General features: G+C 36.7%; 1 protein-coding gene across 1 annotated transcript; it reads left to right on the forward strand.

The window, feature by feature from the left end:
* Window positions 1-1,876: 1,876 nt before the first annotated feature.
* On the forward strand, window positions 1,877-22,485 carry LOC121419798. The gene is made up of 5 exons (XM_041614259.1): window positions 1,877-2,283; window positions 2,884-2,940; window positions 18,399-18,572; window positions 19,879-20,154; window positions 21,979-22,485. Exons 2-5 carry the CDS (start codon window positions 2,892-2,894, stop codon window positions 22,131-22,133), a joined length of 654 nt encoding a protein of 217 aa, XP_041470193.1. The 5' UTR covers window positions 1,877-2,283; window positions 2,884-2,891; the 3' UTR covers window positions 22,134-22,485.
* The last annotated feature ends 1,231 nt before the right edge of the window (window positions 22,486-23,716 follow it).

The raw sequence follows: 23,716 nt of genomic DNA on the forward strand, positions 1-23,716 counted from the left end.
AAAACGTAGCAGAGTAATTCAGTAATACTGAGCACACTTAATCTGGATTTTTTAATACATATTTTACCTTGCACTTGCACAGTGCCAGTGAGACTTAGAAAAAAGTGCCATATTTTCATTCATTTAGTTACGTCTAGACTAGCTTGCAAAACGTAGCAGAGTAATTCAGTAATACTGAGCACACTTATTCTGGATTTTTTTATACATATTTTACCTTGCACTTGCACAGTGCCAGTGAGATGAGGACAGGTCTGAGTGAGGAAATTGAGTATAGGCGCAAAACAATGTTATTTATCTATTAATTGATACTTGAGATTCTGATATATATATCCGATATTATATCCCTTACTTAAGATTGTTGTATTGAGAGTGTACACAAGGAGAATAAGAATAGTTTTACTACGATAAAAGCGTTTGTTGGAACTGATGTGCTAGTTACCGCCTAAGTTCCTAAGGACCATGTAAACTCTACCAGTGCAAAATAAGTATTCTTAGTCTGTAAGTTGTAACAACACAGAAGTTGTATGATAATGTGCAGGATCTCTGCTTATCTCCGTAGTTAATTGAGGAAGAAGAAGAAGAAGTTAGAGATAAGCATTAGCAAGCAGTACACAATACATATGATTACAACTGTACAAAATTGCAAGGTCTATTTAAGCATAAAGCAGTACAGAATAAATACTGTAAGGTTGTATCGGTAAGAAGTCCTAACGTCCAGGCTGGAAAGGTGTATTGTACCTCTAGGTCTAAAAAACCCAACTCCATTTTCTCCAGTTTCTGATTGGGAATGGATCTTTCATCCATTTAGATGCTCAATTATATGCACTACCTGTAACAGTACAAAGCCAAAGTGAGTACTGAAAGTCTATACGTAAGTAATCAAGTATTATTGGGGTGACTTTGTAACAGTACAACCATGTGAATATGTAATTCATGTTGTATCTTTCTTCACAATGCGCAAAAATGTAGACATTTCAGAATAATGTTGATTATGAAAAATCAACCACAAGTGGTTGTTTTTTACCAGCTGATTGAGGAAACTTTGAGCTTCAAAACTTGCTCCTGAGGAAGAAAAAATAACTTGACGCCCTGGATACACGTCCAAAATAATCTAAATTAGTGTCTCTAATAACATTAAAGTCACCGCCAAGTACTACTGGACTTCCCTCTAAATTATTCCTTAATAATAATTGACCTAAATCAATTAAAAATTGTATTTGGTCATTTTTCGTTATTTCCCGTGGGAAAATATACACTTCCAAATAGCAACTTCTGTCCTTGTATCTTACATTTAATTAAAACATATCTACCATTTTCATCTACCCAGGTATTACCAATTTCAATGTCTATCTTACTGTCTATTAACACAAGAACTCCTCTTCCATGGTGCGTACCATGACTAAAGATACATTTCCCACCCCACTCTGATTGCCATTTATCCTCAATATCTGGCGAACTTCTTGTAAACATGCTATGTCAACGGATTTCGTCTTACACCAACTAAACATTTTTCCTCGTTTTGTTTTGTCTCGTATTCCTTTTACATTAAGTGTGAGGAAATGGCATGAAAATACATTTAATACATTATCCACCGTCCTAAAATAAATCAACCTCACAGCCCTTGAAACCGAGGAGGGGGGGAATAAAAGAAAAATAAATAAATATATAAAAAAAAAATTAATAACATAAAAAAAGCGGAGGGAAAAAATCACTACCGCTCAATATCGTTAACAATTTTTTTTTTTTTTTTCGATTTTTGTTTTGAATTTTTTCCCCTAATTTTGTGAGCTAAATTCGACCCTCTCTCCCTACCGCTCCACGACCGCCACAACAACACTCGGGCGGTGTGACCGGCTTTAGCGTAAATACCATAAGAATAACGATATGGATCAAATCACGTGATCAGGTCTTGTGCGCGCGCGTACGTGCTCGTCACAGAATTTATCCTCCCCGTCAGACTCCAACGAAAAAATCGGGTAAAGTTGAAATTATATCCTTTTTTCGGGATTTTTTCCCACGTAGCTGTATATTTTTTTCAATCTGTTATCGAAATAGGTTTATAAAGGAAATAGTGGCAGAGGTTTTAGCACATAACAATTACGGAAAAGCTGAAAAAACTTCATTGAATTAAACCAAAAATATCTCGGCTTCTGTAGAAGCCCGTCGTAGCTAAGTGAACGACTAGCTGGGCTTCCACAGAAGCCCGTCGCACGCAAAGGCATTTCATTTTCAGGAGGGGATTCTTCGCCTTTGCAACTTTTACCAACCACATATAGTAACAAGGTAAGTAATGCTTTAATATTAAAATGCAAATTGATTTCGAATGCTTCCGTTTTATTCTCCGATTAATTAAAGGCCGTAAACGTGAAAAAGAAAAAAAAGGAAACATTTTAAAGGCTAAATTCAATGTCTTTGATATATTTTGCACGGAATTACTAAATGTCTACCATTGATCATTCACCAGAAAATCGAGACAGCATTAAAATTAACTGTATATTGATCTTTTTTTCTGGAATGTTGATTTTCATCAAGTGTTAAGATTGATTGTTTTGTTCGTTATTTATCCTTTTCACATTTCTACTTCTTCTTTTTAATCGCGTGCTTCTTCTTTATAATCCTCGATTTCTTTTTCTTCTTTTTTCCTATTCTTATCCGTTTTCTTTTTAAGCTTTTTTTATCATCGTATTTTTTTGCTTATTAAATTTCATTTCCCTTTACCTTTTTATCATTTCATCCTTTTTTCTGTACATTTTTTTCGTCCTCTTCTCCCTTTCTCTTATTTTTTCCTTTCATCGTATCCCTTTCTCTTTTACTTCATTCTAATGTTATTATATGAAATAGAATATGCTATAAATGTGTTTTAATGCGTTTCACTTCCAACAGCTCCCAACATGAATGTAATTGCCGTCTTTGTGCCACTTTTCTGCATGTTTACATCAGGTAAGTATATTCTGTTATGAAAATGCTTTATATTGAATACTACTGGATGATTTAGTATCAACGTGATCACACGCAGTCACATGAAGTTCATATCTGGGCCCCGTCTTACAAAGAGTTACGATTGATCCGATCAATCGTCACTCTATGGAAATCCATCAGTGTCATATTTTTTTCAACGAAAAACTTGCTAAATGCCCTCTGTAAGCAACAAGAAGTGCATTGAATTTTCAAGAAAACAATGAATGCATGAATATACATCATAGCTAGAAAATATTTTGAACAAACATGCATACTAGATGTTGACGGAGCTGGCTGTCCATAGATACGATTGACCGGATTAGTCGTAACTTTTTGTAAGACGGGACCCAGACCTCTTTAGCAATATTCCTTGTAAGAGATGAAACAGTGTTTAAGCCAATGTGTTGCCAATCCTAATCCACCTTTTCCAAAATATTTTAAGGGAATAACAGAGGATGGTAATGATAAAAGACGTAATGATATGGATAAAAATGAAAATAAATCGATTATACTGATGAAACTACACAGACAAAAAAACTACACAGAAAAAACACAGAAAAAAAAACTACACAGATAAAACGAAGAATAAACATTAAAAAAATACGGAGAATTGGAGTCCCTTCCATGTAGAGTATAGACATAAAGGGGGTGGTGCTCCTAACATGGGGACGGGGGGGGGGGGGGGGAGTTGGGTGGTACAATATCACATTTTATTTTTCTCTCTCTCTTATCATTTCATACATCTTATTAATATTTCATTTTGTAATTGGTGAAACGCATTAGTATTAATTTCCAGTATCTTTGAAGCTTGATGTATAATCTGTATAATTATACTTGTTATGGATTTATTGTATGATTTATAATCATGTTTCAAATAGTTTGTACAACTTGCTTATGGAATAAGAATGTGTATTTTGATTTGAGAGAATACAATAAAACATCTTTGAAAAAAAAACTAATGTCAATATTACAAGGGACGAAAGGGATGCTAAACATGAAAAGTTTTCATATAATATACAATCTATATAACATTCGAAATGACATCAGTATGTCTTGTGATTTTATGGGATGGGACGACTAAATATAGTGTAAACCCATGTTGCAGGCTGGCTGATAAAACTATGTACGTAACTTAAAAGATAAACATTTCGATGACAGCTCAGAATAAGGTAGACTTTAGAGTTATAAAATGCGTAACTCTTTTGCCTCGAAAGAGTTCTTCACAGGTATCACTGCTTTTAGACAAAACGAGCTTGCCAACATTGCTATAATTTCAAAATACAGCCTTTCTAAGCTGACCTAATTTTTTAATGTCATTTTTTCAGAATATCAACGATATGCATTTAACCGTTGGAAGCTCCTTGATTTAACACAACTACTAGTTTCTGTCATGAAATATTGCGACCATGACAATAATGGTATATACATTTTGATAATTACGAATATTCATGATAAATCGAAATTAAGAGTTATTATCCAGTTCTTTAGAATGTATTCATACGCGATTAAAATGACCTTTGCAAATGATGATTTTAATTGGAAAACAAAAGGACCCATGTATTTAGAAAGTAAAATTAATAGGCATCACTTGGGTTCTAAAATTATATGATATCATAAATTATATAATGCCCCCATATATAAGTCTCCATCTGTAGTTAGGTAAGCTTTGTAAGGGCACAAGCAAACACTGCAGTATAATACACTTTCCAAAGCGATACAGCGTAGTCCGTTGTGCTTACCCTTCACTCGAGTTAGGTTAAGTTAAGGGGCCTGAATGCAAAGCCTACAGTGTCTTGTTTACTCAAGGCCGTCTCGCTCAGGCTAGTCTTTTCTGAAGACCCACCTCTCGATCAAAGTTTCGAGCAGGGTCTGTACCTGCAGAATCTATGCAGCTGGTATGCATTGACATGCTAAGTGTATTTGATAAGTCCATTTCTACCTCAATTAAAAAAGGCATAAAAACATGATTAAGGTGAATTCGTCAAAGTGCTGGTATGCACCTGGTTATGTAACCGGAATTAGACCTCATTTCATTCATTGTATTCAAGTTGTAAAATACTTTTAAACTAATAACCCCTAACATGCCTAATGTACTGTTGAATTATAATCGATAATAATCTTGCAAGTAACCGACAACAGTAATAGCAGACAATGATGTTTATATATAGATATATATATGCAATTGCAGTGGATTGCTCGTTTTTGCCTCTTTCTTAACCCTAATTTTCTCCGGGGGGGGGGGGACGTGCCAACGACAATTTTCGCTATATATCTGCGGCGCAAAATTTTTCTGACCTCGCCGCTCTCTGACTTTTTACTTTCATGTCTCACAAATTTTGAGACCAAATTTGTGACGGCCTGGTACGCGGTTTCGACATTACGCAACATTATGCAAGTGCATGCCAGCCGAGACCCCAAATTTCCCCAAAACGTGATTTCATGTACAAATCCAATGCAAGTTGTGTATTTAGCCAAAATTCATAGATTTATCATTATTTCTACTTTTACTGATTAAACTTATTCAATTTTGCCTTTTTATGATCAGAATTAAGTCTAGAACGACTTCCATAAAAAATAATAAAGAATCAAAAGTAAAAAAAAAAAAAAAAAATACACCCCCCCCCAAAAAAAGACATCGGTCTTGGTACCAGAATTTTTTCATTCACAATAGTTAGGAATTCTATAAAGAATATCTTCACCCCAAAATAGCATTCTAGGAGCTTTATTTAGTGAATTAGAGCAAAAAGTATGATTTCATGAATAAATGAACATAATTAATTCATATAAAATAAAAATATATGAATTCAGTGAGTTTACCAATGCAACTGCGTAGATAAAGTCATTCTCTACCACCATGCAAATTTTCGTTGCGATCGCGCAATCCGTGGTTGAGATCTAAAGGGGGGGGGGCATAATGCCCCCCAGGAATGACAAAGGTCAAAATACCCTGGGAGATTTAAGGTTAATATTAATTCATATTTACATGCTAGACATTAAATGTAGTTTAATTCGAGGTTCACTTGACATGTTATCAAGACTACGATAGATTATAAAAAAATTGTGTTTGAACAAAATCGGCAAATTCTCAACACGCAAGATACTCGAAGTTTTAGCAAAGTCAGAATTTATGATAGTTTACGAGTTTGGGGGGTCGTTTTTCTCCTTAATTAGTTAATAATATTCAAGGCGTCAACAAGGAGCTATCACATGAAGTCATTTTTTAAAACATTTCTTCCTCATATTTCTTACTTCTTCAACTGGACTGACTTTGTTGAATGTGTAGTTTTACCTTTACTAGAAGTTTTTCAAAATTAGCCTAACAAGAAATAATATAAAGAAAGAAAAACCTTTGTGAAAGTAGGACGTCATTTTACTCGCTAATTACATACTAATGGTATTATTAACTCTTTGCACGCTGAATTAATTATTGGGGGATGATAATGACGGTTGTTTCCATGTTATTTTCTTTAATTCAAGCTATCCATCTTGCACCATTTATACTTATTATTATTATTATATAGATGTTATCCAAGAACTGTTGTATTTTATTAGCTTATCTAATTTGAAATTAGGGGACAAAACTAATTATTAAAATTGTTGATTTTAATTGTACGAGTGTACAAATTCCAACATCAGCGCGCAAAGGGTAAACTGCAGTAGTGCCAAACTTTTGTTGTCGACCGATTGTAACGTCGTTTCCATTATTTGCTATTTGTGTTCGCTATATAATTTAAGACTATATAATTTAATGGCTGCTCGAATGATTATTTTAAGCATTTTTGCAATCTTAGAAAAGAAAAGTATTTTTTAGAAATCGTTTCAATGGCTGACTTCATGCTTGTGAGCATTTGAAATGGATCTTAGTTACTGTAGCGCCCTCTCTCGGTAATGTCTTTTTAAATGACTCTACGAACAATCATCTTACAAATTTAGTGTTATGTAAGTAGAGACATTTTATTGCATATCCTGACATGTCCAGTCCATTAGATTGTTAGGATTCTGTTTATACAATACCTCGATATTATTTCCGTCAGGCGGGATTAAAGTTGCCATGTAAAATTACCAAATTTATGTGATAAAATACATTTTCAATTCATATCTTTCAAAACTATCAAACTCCTTTTTGACATTCGGTTTTTGTCTCACCTGCGAAGCAAAGTGAGACTATAGGCGCCGCTTTTCCGACGGCGGCGGCGGCGGCGGCGGTGGCGGCGGCGGCGGCGGCGGCGGCGACGGCGGCGGCGGCGTCAACATCAAATCTTAACCTGAGGTTAAGTTTTTGAAATGTCATCATAACTTAGAAAATATATGGACCTAGTTCATGAAACTTGGACATAAGGTTAATCAAGTATCACTGAACATCCTGCATTAATTTCACGTCACATGACCAAGGTCAAAGGTCATTTAGGGTCAATGAACTTTGGCCGAATTGGGGATATCTGTTGAATTCCCATCATAACTTTGAAAGTTTATGGATCTGATTCATGAAACTTGGACATAATAGTAATCAAGCATCACTGAAAATTTTGTGCGAGTTTCAGGTCTCATGATTAAGGTCAAAGGTCATTTAGGGTCAATGAACTTTGGCCGAATCAGGGGTATCTGTTGAATTACCATCATAACTTTGATAGTTTATTGGTCTAGTTCATTAAACTTGGACATTAGAGTAATCAAGTATCACTGAACATCCTGTGCGCGTTTCAGGTCACATGACCAAGGTCAAAGGTCAATGAACTTTGGCCGAATTGGGTGTATCTGTTGAATTACCATCATAACTTTGAAAGTTTATGGATCTGATTCATGAAACTTGTACATAAGAGTAATCAAGTATCACTGAATATCCTGTTTGAGTTTCAGGTCACATGATCAAGGTCAAAGGTCATGTAAGGGCAATGAACTTTTGCCATGTTGGGGTTTTTTGGTGAATCTCTGTAAGTTTATTGGTCTAGTTCATAAAAAGTGGACATAAGAGTAACCATGTATCACTGAACATCTTGTGCGAGTTAGAGTAGTATTCAAAGTCAGCACTGCTGCTATATTGAACCGCGTGATGCAGGTGAGACGGCCAGAGGCATTCCACTTGTTAAGGATTTGCAGTACTAAAATCATGTTTTACCGGCAATAGTGTTTACTCTAATGCATATGGTGAATTAAGTTGATGCTGGCTCACAGAAACATATAAAATATAACTAGTGCAATTTAATAACCTTGACCATTTCGCATAGCAGCTATAACGAAACAAGCCCTAATGCCATTTGCATAAATTCAACTGATCAAACCCTCTCTATACAAAAGGAAAAAATAAATAGCCCCATCTTAAGTTGAGATTGCATTAGGCTATGAAAACTGTTGATAAATTGATAATAGTATATATATATATATATATATATATATATATAAAGGAAGAGGGCCCTTCGCAGAACGTGTATTGCAGCGCATCATGTTCTATGTACAGACGTAAATAACTCAATCATTGATGCAAGACGTAGCTTCAAGTATCTCTTTATTTCGGCTAGCTTTCGGCCAGAATTAGGGCCTTCATCAGGCCTACAATGCATTGAAACAAAGTGGAACAAAACCATACAAATAAAATCGTAATACCAACAAAGTAAATAATGGGTACAGAACAGAATGATTACACTAGGATAACTAAATGGCAAAGTAACAACAGAGGGGGTTGAGTACTGAACAGAAGGATTACAATAAGATTACAAAAAGATAACAACAGAGGGGGTAATGGCTTAAACGAGACGGTGGAATACAATGGAAATGATGGAGGACAAGGTATTTACCGGCAATGAGATTAACTGTGGATTCTGTTCATCTGAAGTAGTAGTAGATCTTGTGTAGGTAATACTGTGAAAAGGAGGATAATTGTTCAAGTAAAATAACAATTCGTTTCAATATTATACTATATCTGTGTTTGAGTACATTGTCAGTTTTCGGGATTATATTGATCCGTTAATATAGTATACAAGTAACTGTTGATACAGGTAATATTTGAGAGATTGACATAAAAAGTACATTGTATTGCACATGAAGATATATACGTAGGATAAATATGGATGTTTGAACGGTAAGGAACATGATAAACATAAAGAGCAAAATAAATATACGGCAATAAGGGGCAACGAAATCGTAATAATCAATCAAATATAGTCAAGTGATCAGGATACTAAGCATATACTGAACTGTATGGGGGTAAAAAGACGTAGCTATAAAACTATATAAAGTGGCTTGTTGGGGCGGGTGAGACTGTAAGAATGAGTCGAAAAGGTATGTACAGGGTTCAATAATTGTCAAAGATATTTATGCATATACATGTATATGTATATATTCAAAATGTATATATAATTAGATAAAAGAAGTGGTTACCTATCATTCCAGTGTCTGGGAGTGTGTCGGCTCGGTGTGCAGGTAAGAGGAAAAGTGAAGTGAAGTGCATGTGTGGGCGTGCGTGTGTGTGCGTGTGTGGGGGGCATGTAATGGGTCAATGGTTCTAATTATCAACATTGATTCCGTTTGGGGCGAGGGTGCGTAGAGTGGTGATCCAGTATGATTCTCGGTGCAAGATGATTGAACGGTATTTATTGTCTATGTGTTCTATGGCCATGATTGAAACATCGTTTATAGAGTGATCAGGGAGGTTAAAGTGGAGGACATAGGGGATGATTTTAGTGTTGTGATTGGTGGTGGGGTTGTAGTTGCGGATTTCTGATCTGGTGTTGCTAAATCTGGTATAGAGTGTGTTTTCTGTTTTGCCAACGTATTGTTTATGACATTTTTTGCATGTGATGAGGTAGATGATCCATTTAGATTTGCAATTGAGTTGTGAATTGATAGGGTATGTTTGGCCGGTGATTGTGCTGGTGTATGTTTGATTTTCTGTTGTGTAATTGTGTAACATGCATCTTTTTGATTGGCAGTTGCGGAAGCCGTTGATGCTGTTATTGTTTTCGTTGTCTTTGTGTCTGTTGTGTTTTGGTGTGGGGTCAGCCGCTTTTGTAAGGAGGTCACGTAAAGTGCGGGCTCTCCTGAAGGCTACCATGGGGGGGTCCTGGAAGGTGGCTTGGAGTAGCTGGTTTTCTGATAATGTTGGGTTGTGTTTGTGGATGATTCGAGGGATTTTAGCTGTGATGGGGTCATAGGTAACTACTAGGGGGGTTCGGGAGGAAGGGGGGCGTTTGGTGTTATTAAGTAATTGGTCACGTGGGATTTGGCGTGCGCGATCGATTTGTTCCTCAGTGTGTTTGGGGTCGTAGTTACGTTGTGTGAAGTGTTGTTGGAGTGCATTGAGGTGGAAATCTCGGCGGATGGGTTGGGAGCAGTTACGTGCGATGCGGAGTGCTTGACTCTAAGGGATGCTGTTGAAGATATGAAGGGGGTGACAGGAAGATGGGAGGAGATAAGCATGGGAGTCGGTGGGTTTCGTGTATAGGTCGGTTTCTATTAAGTTATTGTCAATTCTTACACTTGTGTCAAGGAAAGGGACTTCAGAGCGAGATGCTTCAAACGTAAATTTAATTTTGGGGTGGAGGGAGTTGGTACCATTTTGGAATTTGGTGAGAAATCGGGGTGATGCGGTCCAAATGAAAGAAATATCGTCGATATATCTCTTCCAAGAGCCGTTCAAGATAGATTTTTGTCCGTGGAGTAGTTTTTGTTCGATTGTACCCATGAATATGTTAGCATATGAGGGGGCCACGGGCGTACCCATGGCGGTGCCTTGAATTTGTAGGTAGTGGGTTCCATTGAATTTGAAATTGTTCAGGGTCAAGGTGAGGTGTAAGAGACGGATAAGATGGTCGGTGGGTGGGTGTGGGTTTTTTTCTTGAGTCCAGCGCTTTTTGACAAGCTTTGATACCTTCTTTGTGAGGTATATTAGTGTATAAGGAAGTGACGTCAGCTGTGACGAGGGTAGAGCGAGCTGGGATTGGGTTGTGATTGATATCTCGTATGTGTTGGAGGAAGTGGGTTGTGTCACGGAGGTATGATGGGAGTTGGTGGACAAGTGGGCGGAGGTGGGCGTCAACAAATCGGGAGATCTCGACTGTGGGGCAGGCGCAACCGGATACGATCGGGCGTCCGGGGTTATTGGGTTTATGAATTTTAGGTAAGAAGTACAGGTTTGGGGTACGTGGGTCTTTGGGGATTAGGAGTTTCTTTAGGTCGTCATCTATATCAGTAGACGAAATAGCATTTTTCACTATTTGAACATGTTCTAGTGTGGGGTCTCTGGGAAGGGTTTGGTAAGTGTTAGTGTCAGATAACTGTCTATTTCCTTCTTCTATGTATGCAGATTTGGACATAATCACAACACTAGACCCTCTGTCTGCCGGTTTTATGACTATTTCGTCGTTATTCATTAGGCTATGTAGGGCACTTCTTTCTTCCCGTGTGAGGTTGTCTTTGTTTTTCCTTTTCTTTTGTTTTATTTGAAGTGTTAAGTCATTAATTTCGGTTTGTATGGTGTCAAGATATTCGTGTAGTTTGGGGTTATGTACGTTCGGTGTCCATGTGCTCTTTTTTGAAGTGATTTGGGTAATGTGATTTCAGACTCATCGTCTGATGAGTTGTTTTGATGTGAAGTTGGAGTGTTGTTTCTATCTGTGATTGTCTGTGTGGTATTTTTCTGGGAGAAGTGTGTTTTCAAGACCATTCATCGTTTAAATGCGTCAATGTCTTTTTTAAGTTGGTGTTCGTCTGTGTGTGGGGGGACAGGGCAGAATTTTAACCCTTTCGATAGGAGGGAGGTTTCTGCGGGTGTTAGCGTGTGATCAGAGAGGTTGACGATAGTTGGTGGAGATTGTAGGGTAGGCCGGGGTTGGGTGGTATCGTGGGGTGTTTGTCGATTTTCGCGTTGATGTCTTCTTCTTTTGCTCGTGTATTGTCGTTTGCGAAATCGTCGTATTTTTGATCGTGGTTGGTGTTTGTTGTTTGTGGTGGTATGGTTTTGTTGATTGGTGGGGTGGTGGGTCGCTTGTTGGGTGCGAATGTCTCGGCGTAGTTTGTCTTGCTTTTTGTTGTGCAGTATGTCTTTATGTCTGTTGAGTTCTGTTTGTATGCCTCTGAAAGTGTTATGATATTCGTTAGGTGTTAGTTTGGTCCATAGTTCAGCCTTTATGGACTCAATTTTAGTTTCAAGTGACGTGAGCCTTTGTTCGGCAACTTCAATAGCGATATCCCGTAATTGTTGGGATGCTTCAGAAAGGATATTAAGCCATTGCGTAGTATCAGGGCCAAGTGCGCATTTTTTGTTGAGGGAGAGTCCTTTGGGTACTACATTATTTTCTTGGTATTTCAACAGAAATTCTTTATGAAGTTGGAAACGGTGTTTTGTTTCAAGAGTCCTAGATAGTTTCCTAAACAGTGCCGGAGATTGAAGAGCAGGAGCTTGAAGAGTAGGAGCGTTCGAAGAGGAAGTCAGTGGGGTGGTCATGTTCGTTTCGTTCGTTTCGATGGTGGTGGTAGGCGTAGGATACAGAAAGCCGTCTGAACTGCCACGGATCCACAATGGACGGAGCCAATTAGGATACAAGCTTAGGGCGAGTAATGTAACAAACAAAGGAAGAGGGCCCTTCGCAGAACGTGTATTGCAGCGCATCATGTTCTATGTACAGACGTAAATAACTCAATCATTGATGCAAGACGTAGCTTCAAGTATCTCTTTATTTCGGCTAGCTTTCGGCCAGAATTAGGGCCTTCATCAGGCCTACAATGCATTGAAACAAAGTGGAACAAAACCATACAAATAAAATCGTAATACCAACAAAGTAAATAATGGGTACAGAACAGAATGATTACACTAGGATAACTAAATGGCAAAGTAACAACAGAGGGGGTTGAGTACTGAACAGAAGGATTACAATAAGATTACAAAAAGATAACAACAGAGGGGGTAATGGCTTAAACGAGACGGTGGAATACAATGGAAATGATGGAGGACAAGGTATTTACCGGCAATGAGATTAACTGTGGATTCTGTTCATCTGAAGTAGTAGTAGATCTTGTGTAGGTAATACTGTGAAAAGGAGGATAATTTTTCAAGTAAAATAACAATTCGTTTCAATATTATACTATATCTGTGTTTGAGTACATTGTCAGTTTTCGGGATTATATTGATCCGTTAATATAGTATACAAGTAACTGTTGATACAGGTAATATTTGAGAGATTGACATAAAAAGTACATTGTATTGCACATGAAGATATATACGTAGGATAAATATGGATGTTTGAACGGTAAGCAACATGATAAACATAAAGAGCAAAATAAATATACGGCAATAAGGGGCAACGAAATCGTAATAATCAATCAAATATAGTCAAGTGATCAGGATACTAAGCATATACTGAACTGTATGGGGGTAAAAAGACGTAGCTATAAAACTATGTATTCCACCGTCTCGTTTAAGCCATTACCCCCTCTGTTGTTATCTTTTTGTAATCTTATTGTAATCCTTCTGTTCAGTACTCAACCCCCTCTGTTGTTACTTTGCCATTTAGTTATCCTAGTGTAATCATTCTGTTCTGTACCCATTATTTACTTTGTTGGTATTACGATTTTATTTGTATGGTTTTGTTCCACTTTGTTTCAATGCATTGTAGGCCTGATGAAGGCCCTAATTCTGGCCGAAAGCTAGCCGAAATAAAGAGATACTTGAAGCTACGTCTTGCATCAATGATTGAGTTATTTACGTCTATATATATATATATATATATATATATATATATATATATATATATATATATATATGTATATATATATATATATATATATATATATATAAAGGAAGAGGGCCCTTCGCACAACGTGTATTGCAGCGCATCATGTTCTATATACAGACGTAAATAACTCAATTATTGATGCAAGACGTAGCTTCAAGTATCTCCTTTATTTCGGCTAGCTTTCGGCCAGAATTAGGGCCTTCATCAGGCCTACAATGCATTGAAACAAAGTGGAACAAATCCATACAAATAAAATCGTAATACCAACAAAGTAAATAATGGGTACAGAACAGAATGATTACACTAGGATAACTAAATGGCAAAGTAACAACAGAGGGGGTTGAGTACTGAACAGAAGGATTACAATAAGATTACAACCTACACTGTTAAAGATAACAACAGAGGGGGTAATGGCTTAAACGAGACGGTGGAATACAATGGAAGTGATGGAGGACAAGGTATTTACCGGCAATGAGATTAACTGTGGATTCTGTTCATCTGAAGAAGTAGTAGATCTTGTGTAGGTAATACTGTGAAAAGGAGGATATTTTTCAAGTAAAATTACAAATTCGTTTCAATATTATACTATATCTGTGTTTGAGTACATTGTCAGTTTTCGGGATTATATTGATCCGTTAATATAGTATACAAGTAACTGTTGATACAGGTAATATTTGAGAGATTGACATAAAAAGTACATTGTCTTGCACATGGAGATATATACGTAGGATACATATGGATGTTTGAGCGGTGAGCAACATGATAAACATAAAGAGCAAAATAAACATACGGCAATAAGGGGCAACGAAATCGTAATAATCAATCAAATATAGTCAAGTGATCAGGATACTAAGCATATACTGAACTGTATGGGGGTAAAAAGACGTAGCTATAAAACTATATAAAGTGGCTTGTTGGGGCGGGTGAGACTGCAAGAAATGAGTCGAAAAGGTATGTACAGGGTTCAATAATTGTCAAAGATATTTATGCATATGTATGTATATATTCAAGATGTATATATTCTTAGATAAAAGAAGTGGTTACCTATCATTCCAGTGTCTGGGAGTGTGTCGGCTCGGTGTATTTATATTTATATTTATATTTATATTTATATATATATATATATATATATATATATATATATATATATATATATATGTATATGTATATATATATATATATATACATATATATATATATATTAGATCAGTAGTATGGAGAGGGCCGTAGCAAGGTCAATACCCGTCTTCATCAAGCTTACGGGCACATGCCCTTCATCAGGATCTAAACCAATATATAAAAATACAAAATATAGGCCTACTAATAACAATGGTAAATACTATGCAATGTAATATATTACGAAGATAAGTAATTAGAGTCCATAAAAATAATCAATTATACATACAAGGTAAATGGTAAGTCATTATGCAACGAAGTATATAATATATAGTTACCGCAGGGTCCGTAAGTATAGCGTATTGTTGACAGTAAAGTTAAGTGTGAAGTGAGGTCAGGTGTGGAGGGTGAGTTCATTCAAGGGTGACGGGGGTCGTTTATTGGTCAGCGTTTATACCACGTGGTCTTAATAAAAATATACCAAAATCCCTTCCAGAAAAGAGGGTATTTTCAAGACGGCCGCCATTCGCTGAAAATGGATACTAATCGCTCATATCCACCCGAGAATTCTATTTCGGTTCATATTCCATGGTCTACATGGTCTAGTGGTAAGACAATTTGTCGATACAGGCTAAAGCACTCCAGGGTACCTAGAAAATCCAAGATGGCACCAGAATGACTGCCGTAGGCCAAAAAATCCATAATTCATCTACTAATTAAGTGGCTTTAATATGGTTTCTATTCAATGGTTTCAAGAGTGAAGTAGTACATTGGAACAAGATACAAGGACAGTGGGTGGTCCAAAAATCCAATATGGCTTTAAAAAAGGGGTATGAAATGACTGCTGTTACTAAAAAGTGGATATAGAACATTAAAAACACACATGAGGCCTGAGGGATAATATTCTGGTGTATACTGGGGTTTCAAGGGTAAAAGAAAATCATTTGTGGAATGGTCACAATGATACGCAATTATCCATGTTGCCAAAAATCCAAGTTGGCTTTCAAAAGTGACTTCTTAATTATGTTTTTGTTATTACTTGTATTAATTTTTATGATTTGTTGTACAAACTCATGAAAACCCGATGAAACTTTTTTTTTAATGAGTAATATCCCTGTTCAGTGAATGGCAGCCGTCTTGGACCCCATCTGGAAATAACTATGATCTCCCGGATGCGGATTTTGCGAGATTTGTAGTATGTTATACCTGAGGTCAAATACTAAACTAGAAACAGTTGAAAAAAAAACTTTTGTTGCAATTTGTTCCGGGTCAAACCATATCTTGACCCGTCTAAAAAAGCGGTAAAAGTCTGAAATTTTGTTGTTTGTTTGCAGCCATGCATTAATCCTCTATATAGTAATATTAACTTCGCTTAAATTGGTGATGATTGATTTGTTTAATATATACTCAACTTTAACCAACATTCGTAATAACATAATGTAAAATCATCTTTGTTATAAATAAAGTCTCACCAATTTCGCTAACCCTATCAAGTATAAATGGTTTATTTTCAATTCGTCCGATTGCTAACCCGTCTACTACCACTTGGTCTGTCATCAGTTCGTCTACTCACCACATTGTCTACTTTCATAGTGTCTAACACCATTCCGCCTCATAACCAGTTGGTACAATAGCCATTTAGTCAATAAACCATTTGGTTTAATTAAACTAAATTGTTCATTGTGCAAAATGAATGGAAAAGAAAATAGGTATTAGACCAACTGGTTATTAGACGAAATGGTAATAGACGAAATGGTGATTAGACAGAGTGATGATTGGACCAAATGTTTATTGGACCTAGTGTTGATTGACGAAATGGCATTATACTAAATTAAGGTAGACCATGTGGTGAGTGGACGAGTTGGCAGTGGATGAATTGACAATTTACCTTACAAAGTAATAATGTAGTAGGTTTATTTTACAATGTTTTAATCTGAACATTCTTTGTGACCTGTTATAATAGGAGTTTTCTCAACAACTACGTTTTCTGTAGCCATGGTAACGTGAATCTAAAGTTCTAAACGTATAAAACGTGGATCAAAACAGTAGTTCCGTCGTTGACTCGGTAAATTGCCAATTGGTCTACTGCCAACTCGTCGACTCACGACATGTCTAATACCTTTCCGTCCATCAACATTTTGTCTAACAAACAACCAATAACCATTTAGTCCAATCATCACTTCCCGTCTAATCACCATTTCGTCTATGACCGTTTCGTCTCATAAGCAGTTGGTCTAATTTCTTTTTTAATTTAATGATTTTGCACAATTTAACACCTGGTCAAATTAGACCAAATAATATACATGTATGGACTAAATGGCCATTGGACCAACTTGTTATTAGACGGAATGGCATTAGACTAAATGAAAGTATACCATGTGGAGAGTGGACGAACTGATACTAGACCAAATGATAGTAGACGGAGTTGGCAATTGGACGAATTGGAACAAAAGATATTATGTGCAATTTTTCGTCAGGTCCGAATATTACGACGTTCCAGAAAGCGTGTGCGTAAGGGTTGGGAAAAAGGGCTAGTTATTATGTTCAATATACTCTTCCCAAGCTCTTTGACAAATTGACCCTTTTTGATATGATGAATGAGGGTATGCCCTACAAGGTTTAAAGAATGGTAGTTTGAATGATCATTCCAGTGAAAATAAGGCTAATGACGATTTTTTAGCACGTGTGAAACCGAACTAGAATCACGAACTGTAATCACAATCACGAATTAAAATTCTACTCTGAAGGTGAATTACAGTTAACTTTCACTCAAATTACGGTACGAATTCTGTGAGAGTGGTCTGATGATTCTAAAGACGAATTGCAATCATGATTACAGTGATAATTAAAGATTCACGTGTGAAAAGTCCCTTGGGCCCGTATTCTGAAGTCGGATTTAACTTAGACCATGGTCTAACTCTGTGCTAAAATTATGGAAAGCCGAAAGTGTCAACATTTTTATTTAGTTGTATGTTTCTTATGTTTACTGTGCTCTGTCCTTATTCATCGATCTTGAAGACAATCATCTATTTATACTTCCTAGACAATTTTGAATGATTTCAGAGCCAAATTAGCTGAAGTATGATATCTCTACTGTTAGTGATTTATGTAACAATTGGCTCTCCATTCTTAAACCACAACTTTAAACCTGAGTTTAAGTTAAACCAGACTTCAGAATACGGGCCTTTGAGTTTTAAAATGCTTTTCTTCTCTCTATTAATGGTGGAACCACATTAATCACCATTCCTCAATGTAACGTAAAAAAAATATTGGCAGTTGAAGTTACACACGTCAGATGACCGACCTGCTGATTAATATAAGTCATATTACACATTTAATTTGTCTTTGTGTCCAAGAACATATTTTATATTACATGAAAAAAAAATGAGATGCACATAGGTCTGTCATCGTAAGAATTTGTAAGTATGTCATAAGGCATGCAATGGCTGTTCAATTCGTTCATATACTACTACTAATAATAATGATAGTACTGATAATGATAAATCATAATCATTATTATTTTTATTATTATTACTATTATCATTTTTATTATTATCATCATTATCACTATTATTATATGTTTCTTTTTTGAAACAGGGGAGGCGATAACATGCATTGTGTGCAGTGACATCACGACTACAAACAACGCAGCCTTAAACCTGACTGTTCTCCCACCAGCGACGTGTGGGAAACCACAGGAGTCAAATTGTACTTCCGGTGTCAAAGGTTGCATGACCGTGGAATATAAAATCACCCTGATGCACAAAACTGGTAAGCAAGGATAAGAAAAACACACTGACTCTTTATAGCCACACGCACACACTCGTATCTTTTCTTCAACCATGGTTACACGCACACACAACAGATCCGAATTTTCCATAATAAAGTCGAGCCGATTCTACTCGAATATGGCCTGATTCGGATGAATTCGATGGATTCGGAACCTACTCGTCTAGCTCTGCTTCGGAAAACTCCCAGAATCAGAGACGCGTAGGTCGGGAATAGGTCCCGAATCAGAGCAGAATCGCTAAGAATTGATTCAAATTATTTTTTGCCATTCTAAATTAAGCCAAATGCCAACCCCAAAAGAGGCTCTACATGTTGCCAAAGGTGGCAAGAATCGAGCTGCATGTTGCCCGAATGCTCCGATTACAGCCGAATATTGACCCGAATCGGAAAGAATATTGCTGAATGCGCCGATTACGCCACCGAAGTCCGAATTCCACCCAATGAAAAATAAATTCCAGTTCTGGTAACGATCTCATAATGACTTTTTACAAAATCTAATATAATGACCACCCAAGTGTCTGTTAGTATGAATAAAAAAATATGTGCCAAAGGATTCTTGAAGGAATTGTGTAATTGCTGAGAAATAAGCGAAATAATCGCGGATTCGGTCACTTCCGTCGGGTCTTTATTCCAGCAACAATAATAATACACTGTCCCACGTGTGCCTATCTGTGTTGGCGATCTTCAGTGTGATCGTATTTCAGCTAAGATTTTATGATTTCACAAAGTTCAGTTCATGTAACTGTACCAGATCTAGATCCACGATGATATAATAATGCTTAACCTTGGTTTTACAGACTTTCTGACGAAATTAGTGTTTTACTGCAGCTACCATAATTTAGCTTTAAAAGCGACCAGATTGGTCCGAATTGTGCCTAAATCGACTTATTCGGCTGCACCTCGGCTGACATTCGATAATTTTCTGAATTTTCGGCCCACTCGCCTCTATCCTGCTCTGTCTTTAGGTCACAACTGAAACATCAATTTTTGTTTGTGCTAGTCTTTGCGTGGAGACACACTGTTGATCAAAATTTCAATCAGGGTCTGTGCCTGCAGACTAACCAAGACCAAGGAGGAACAATAATGAAAAGCCTGTCACGATTTGGAAATACATGTAAAATTTATATTCTATAACCTGAGAATATAATATGTCATGAACAGAAGGTATAATATTTGGTCTGTTATCATTATGGAAGCTAGTCATCATAATGTTAAAGCTAATTAATCACTTGAGGCATTACGTATGTAATATCGAGTCACTTTAAAACCTTCTTTTCTTAATTTACAGAAGGCAAAATCGTCCTGACAAGCATTGAGCGAGGATGCGCTCCCCCTAACCACAATCACTTGATCCCAGACGGGAACGCATGTCTCAACGAAACTTCAACGGCCATATTTGCGTCACTTATGTATGATCCGGCCACCGCACTTCCCCCTAATCTTGGGGCGACCTATGATAGTCATCAACTAAGCTTGTGCGTGTGCGACAGCGAAGATCTGTGTACACCACCCGAACCAACCAGTCCCACGAATCAAACGGTTCCAAGCGCCGAACCGACTCCAGGTAAGATCCCGTAAGAGCACCGGAAAATGTTTAAGACTCGTCTTGAACTACTATAACAAGGTAGATTTGCACGCTATAAAAATACTACCGTAGTTATTGTTATGGTATTATGTGTATTATCATCATCATTATTAGACATATTATTGTTGTTATTATTATACTACTTTAACTGTTATTGTTATTATTACTAAAATCATAATAAGAGATGGGAATCATATGTATTCTCTCTCACAGGAAGACATCACATTACATGTACATATTATAACATAAACGAGAACATTTTTCCCCCAAGGCAACAGCAGTGAGATGAATATCAAGTAATAAATGCTGTGAGGTGACGTCATTGTACCTTACGGGCTGAAGCCACCGCCTTGCATTCTACACCTGGAGTATCTCTGACTATTTTCGCTATCAAATCCTGTATCGTCTTAGGGAGGGTATTTTGAGATTAAATTAAGACATTATGAATCAATGAAAACAGAAGATGAGAGAAATTTGTCCCCACAATGATTCACAATATTCCCTCTTTGTCCCAGAACTCGTCAAAGACACATTCGGGTTTTCTTGCAATGCAATACAAAACGGATTCAAGAACATAACAGATGCATTTTTTAATTCCCTTCATAAGAAAAAAAAGTAACCAAGACGTTTTCGCCGGTTTTTACAAAAATCGAAACCGTATTCTCGTCTTGGACTCTGCATGACAGACGACATATTAAAAAAATCGTCAGCTGCAAAACTTAAGACGACCTGCTGCTCGGTTCACATTTTTTTTAACAAAGACCTCCCAGCTGTTCACTCTTTTTTCTAATAATGCATTCTCGAAGTCGTCATGGTCGTCGTGCAAAAATCCCTATAGTAGTAGCACGTACAAGAGACGTCAATTAAAAAAACATGGTTAATTACGTACCCATGACATCTACAAACCTTTGACGTGTGCCCCATGATTGATCAAGTACAAGTTTACTTATTTAAAACAAAAAACATCATATCATAATAAAAATAAATATACATACAATGCACATGAGTACATAAATACGTATCAATTAGATTATAGCATAGACGAATTAGTTTTGGCTTGTGTACATGTACGTGGGCCTGGAATACTTCACATGATTAACAACATAAAATATAGGATATACTAATCTACAAAATACAAAGAGAGAGAAAGAGATGGTCTATATAAGGTTAAGATGCTATACTAGACTGGAAACAAACACATATATGCGCACAAACCTACCTCACCCATCCCATCCACACATACACATACTTAACATTAATGAGTAGGTCATCAACTTAAAAATGAAAAAGTACTGAAATATATTATATTGAAGGAAAATAATCATAACCTTCCAAGAGAGCAAGTTTTGGATAACCATTCGAACAAAGATAAGATATCAGACAAAGCATTCCTTCTCAAAACAACTGGCAAATTTCAATACATAATACAGCTGATATCCGTAAGCTTGATGGGGCTTGCACGCGATTCCATAACGCACACTCGCACGCGCGACTTTTGAGGTCTATATAGAAAATAGTACTCCATGACAATAATCAATATATGGGACCATACCAACGGGTAAATACGCACACGCATTGAAAAAAAAAGTGTGAAACTTTGTGCGCGCTTGACCATTTGGAGTACCTTTATTGTTTCCGGCGATCTCAACAGAACGCGCGGAAGCTCTATACCCCAACTGATATTGATGCTTGATACTTGATTTCATTTCCAATATCCAGAAGAGACAGAGAGAATCAGGGTATATTTTGCAGTATAAGTATTTAATATGTCTTGTTTCTAATATGTTTTTTTTTATTCCGCAGACATGGCACATACGATAACTACTGTTGCATCCGATGACACCACGTTGCCCGACTCACATGGCTGTGATGAAGACGGAGATTCGGCAGCAAAAGTGCTTGTCGCAAGTTCCGTACTCGTTGTTGGTTCTCTTCTTAACGTCTTGCTATCGATATAACACCAATGCATCGATTGATGTTACTTATATGGCACGTTTTAAATACCGCTACGTCTACGTCCCACAGTCGGAAGCGACTCCGGATCGACAAAAAATATTACATTACCTCCAATGCCATATATATCGGTTAGGGTGGAGTCAGAGTACGTGATGTGACTGTGACGTCAGACCCGTGACTAGTAACACTTGATGACGTCCCACTTTGCAGATGACTTTTGCCGAAAATAAAATGATGCATAATTATATTAAAAAAAAACAACAAAACAAGAGTAATTGGTTGATGACGGTTGGTGGGTGAAATGGGATATTATTATATTTATTGACTGGTCTAATTGGATTCGTTTAGTTATGTATAATGCAGTGTTGTAGTCAAGGCTCAAACCTCCAAGGCCAAGGCTAAGGCCAAGGCTTTAATACCCAAGGCCAAGGCTTCAATACCCAAGGCTGAGGCCAAGGCATGGAAACCCAAGGCCAAGGCCAAGGCCTGAAAACCTCAAGGCCAAGGCCAAGGCATTTCAAACTTACGATATACAGAACAATGAGCTAACAATGCTTATAGGCCGCTAGACATCACACATGGCAAAAATGTATGTGAGCGAGCGGACTGAGCGAATAAAGAATTTCACCCTTGTACATTTAAAACAAAAATAATTTCATGATAAATTTAGACATAATATATTATATATAATATTTTTTTGGGGGGTGGTTCAGAGCCAAAAAGGCACTTATATACCAAAATGGGAATTTTTGGTGCTAACAGATACATGTATTTTCAAAATGAGATTATCAACTGCGTGAAGTAGTTGTTTGTTTTGTAGAATTAAGTTGAGCAAAGCCTTTTTAAATTTATTTCTTATTGATAAGATAGATATTTTGATTTAGGTTTTACTTCTCAGCGAGAAAGTGTAGCGAGCAAGCAGTTTTGAAAAGAAAATCAATTCTGAAGTTGTAAAACTCGATTTTTGGTCAATTATGGGGTTAATGACTGTTAAATCACTAAATCACTGTTGCGTGATGTTGCCGGTACGAACCACGATCTCAAACTTCTGGACATGTGTAATAAGACATGAAAATTAAATATTCTGAGCTGTTTTTGTAATCATGAAAAAGATGTGTACATCTAATTAAAGAAATAATGCTAGATAATGTACAGATCAGAAAAGGAAGCATTTAAGGACTGCATTTTTAATAGGATACATAACTCACCAATCAAAGTAATGCGAGCGCAAAGTGCGAGCTAAAAAACATTGTGATATTCCAACCTGAAAACTGGACATTCTAAGCATTTTTTGTGTGTAAACAGGAATAGAATGAGTACAATAATTGATTCAAGTGCAGAAAGCGAGCCAAAAATTTGTGATATTCCAACCAGAAAACACCATTCTACATTTTTGTAACCATGAACAGGATTACATGTTGTAGTACTGTACTAAACAATAACTGATGTAAGCATGATTCAAAATTTGTGATTTTCAAACCTAAAATGTATCATTTTTACTATTAAAGAAGGTATTTCTTTTTGAAAAAGGGCAAAATCATTCTGAAAAAAGAAGGCATTTTTTACTTTGGAAAAAGAGGCATTT

Source organism: Lytechinus variegatus, chromosome 8 (assembly GCF_018143015.1).
Source record: "Lytechinus variegatus isolate NC3 chromosome 8, Lvar_3.0, whole genome shotgun sequence".
Lineage (NCBI taxonomy): Eukaryota > Metazoa > Echinodermata > Echinoidea > Temnopleuroida > Toxopneustidae > Lytechinus > Lytechinus variegatus.

Bases quoted from the DNA above. Each gene is read 5' to 3' on its own strand.
- LOC121419798 (XM_041614259.1), top strand. From the start codon at position 2,892: ATGAATGTAATTGCCGTCTTTGTGCCACTTTTCTGCATGTTTACATCA. The intron at 2,941-18,398 runs GTAAGTATATTC...TTTTTGAAACAG, and splicing joins TTTCTGCATGTTTACATCAG to GGGAGGCGATAACATGCATT. The intron at 18,573-19,878 runs GTAAGCAAGGAT...CTTAATTTACAG, and splicing joins CACCCTGATGCACAAAACTG to AAGGCAAAATCGTCCTGACA.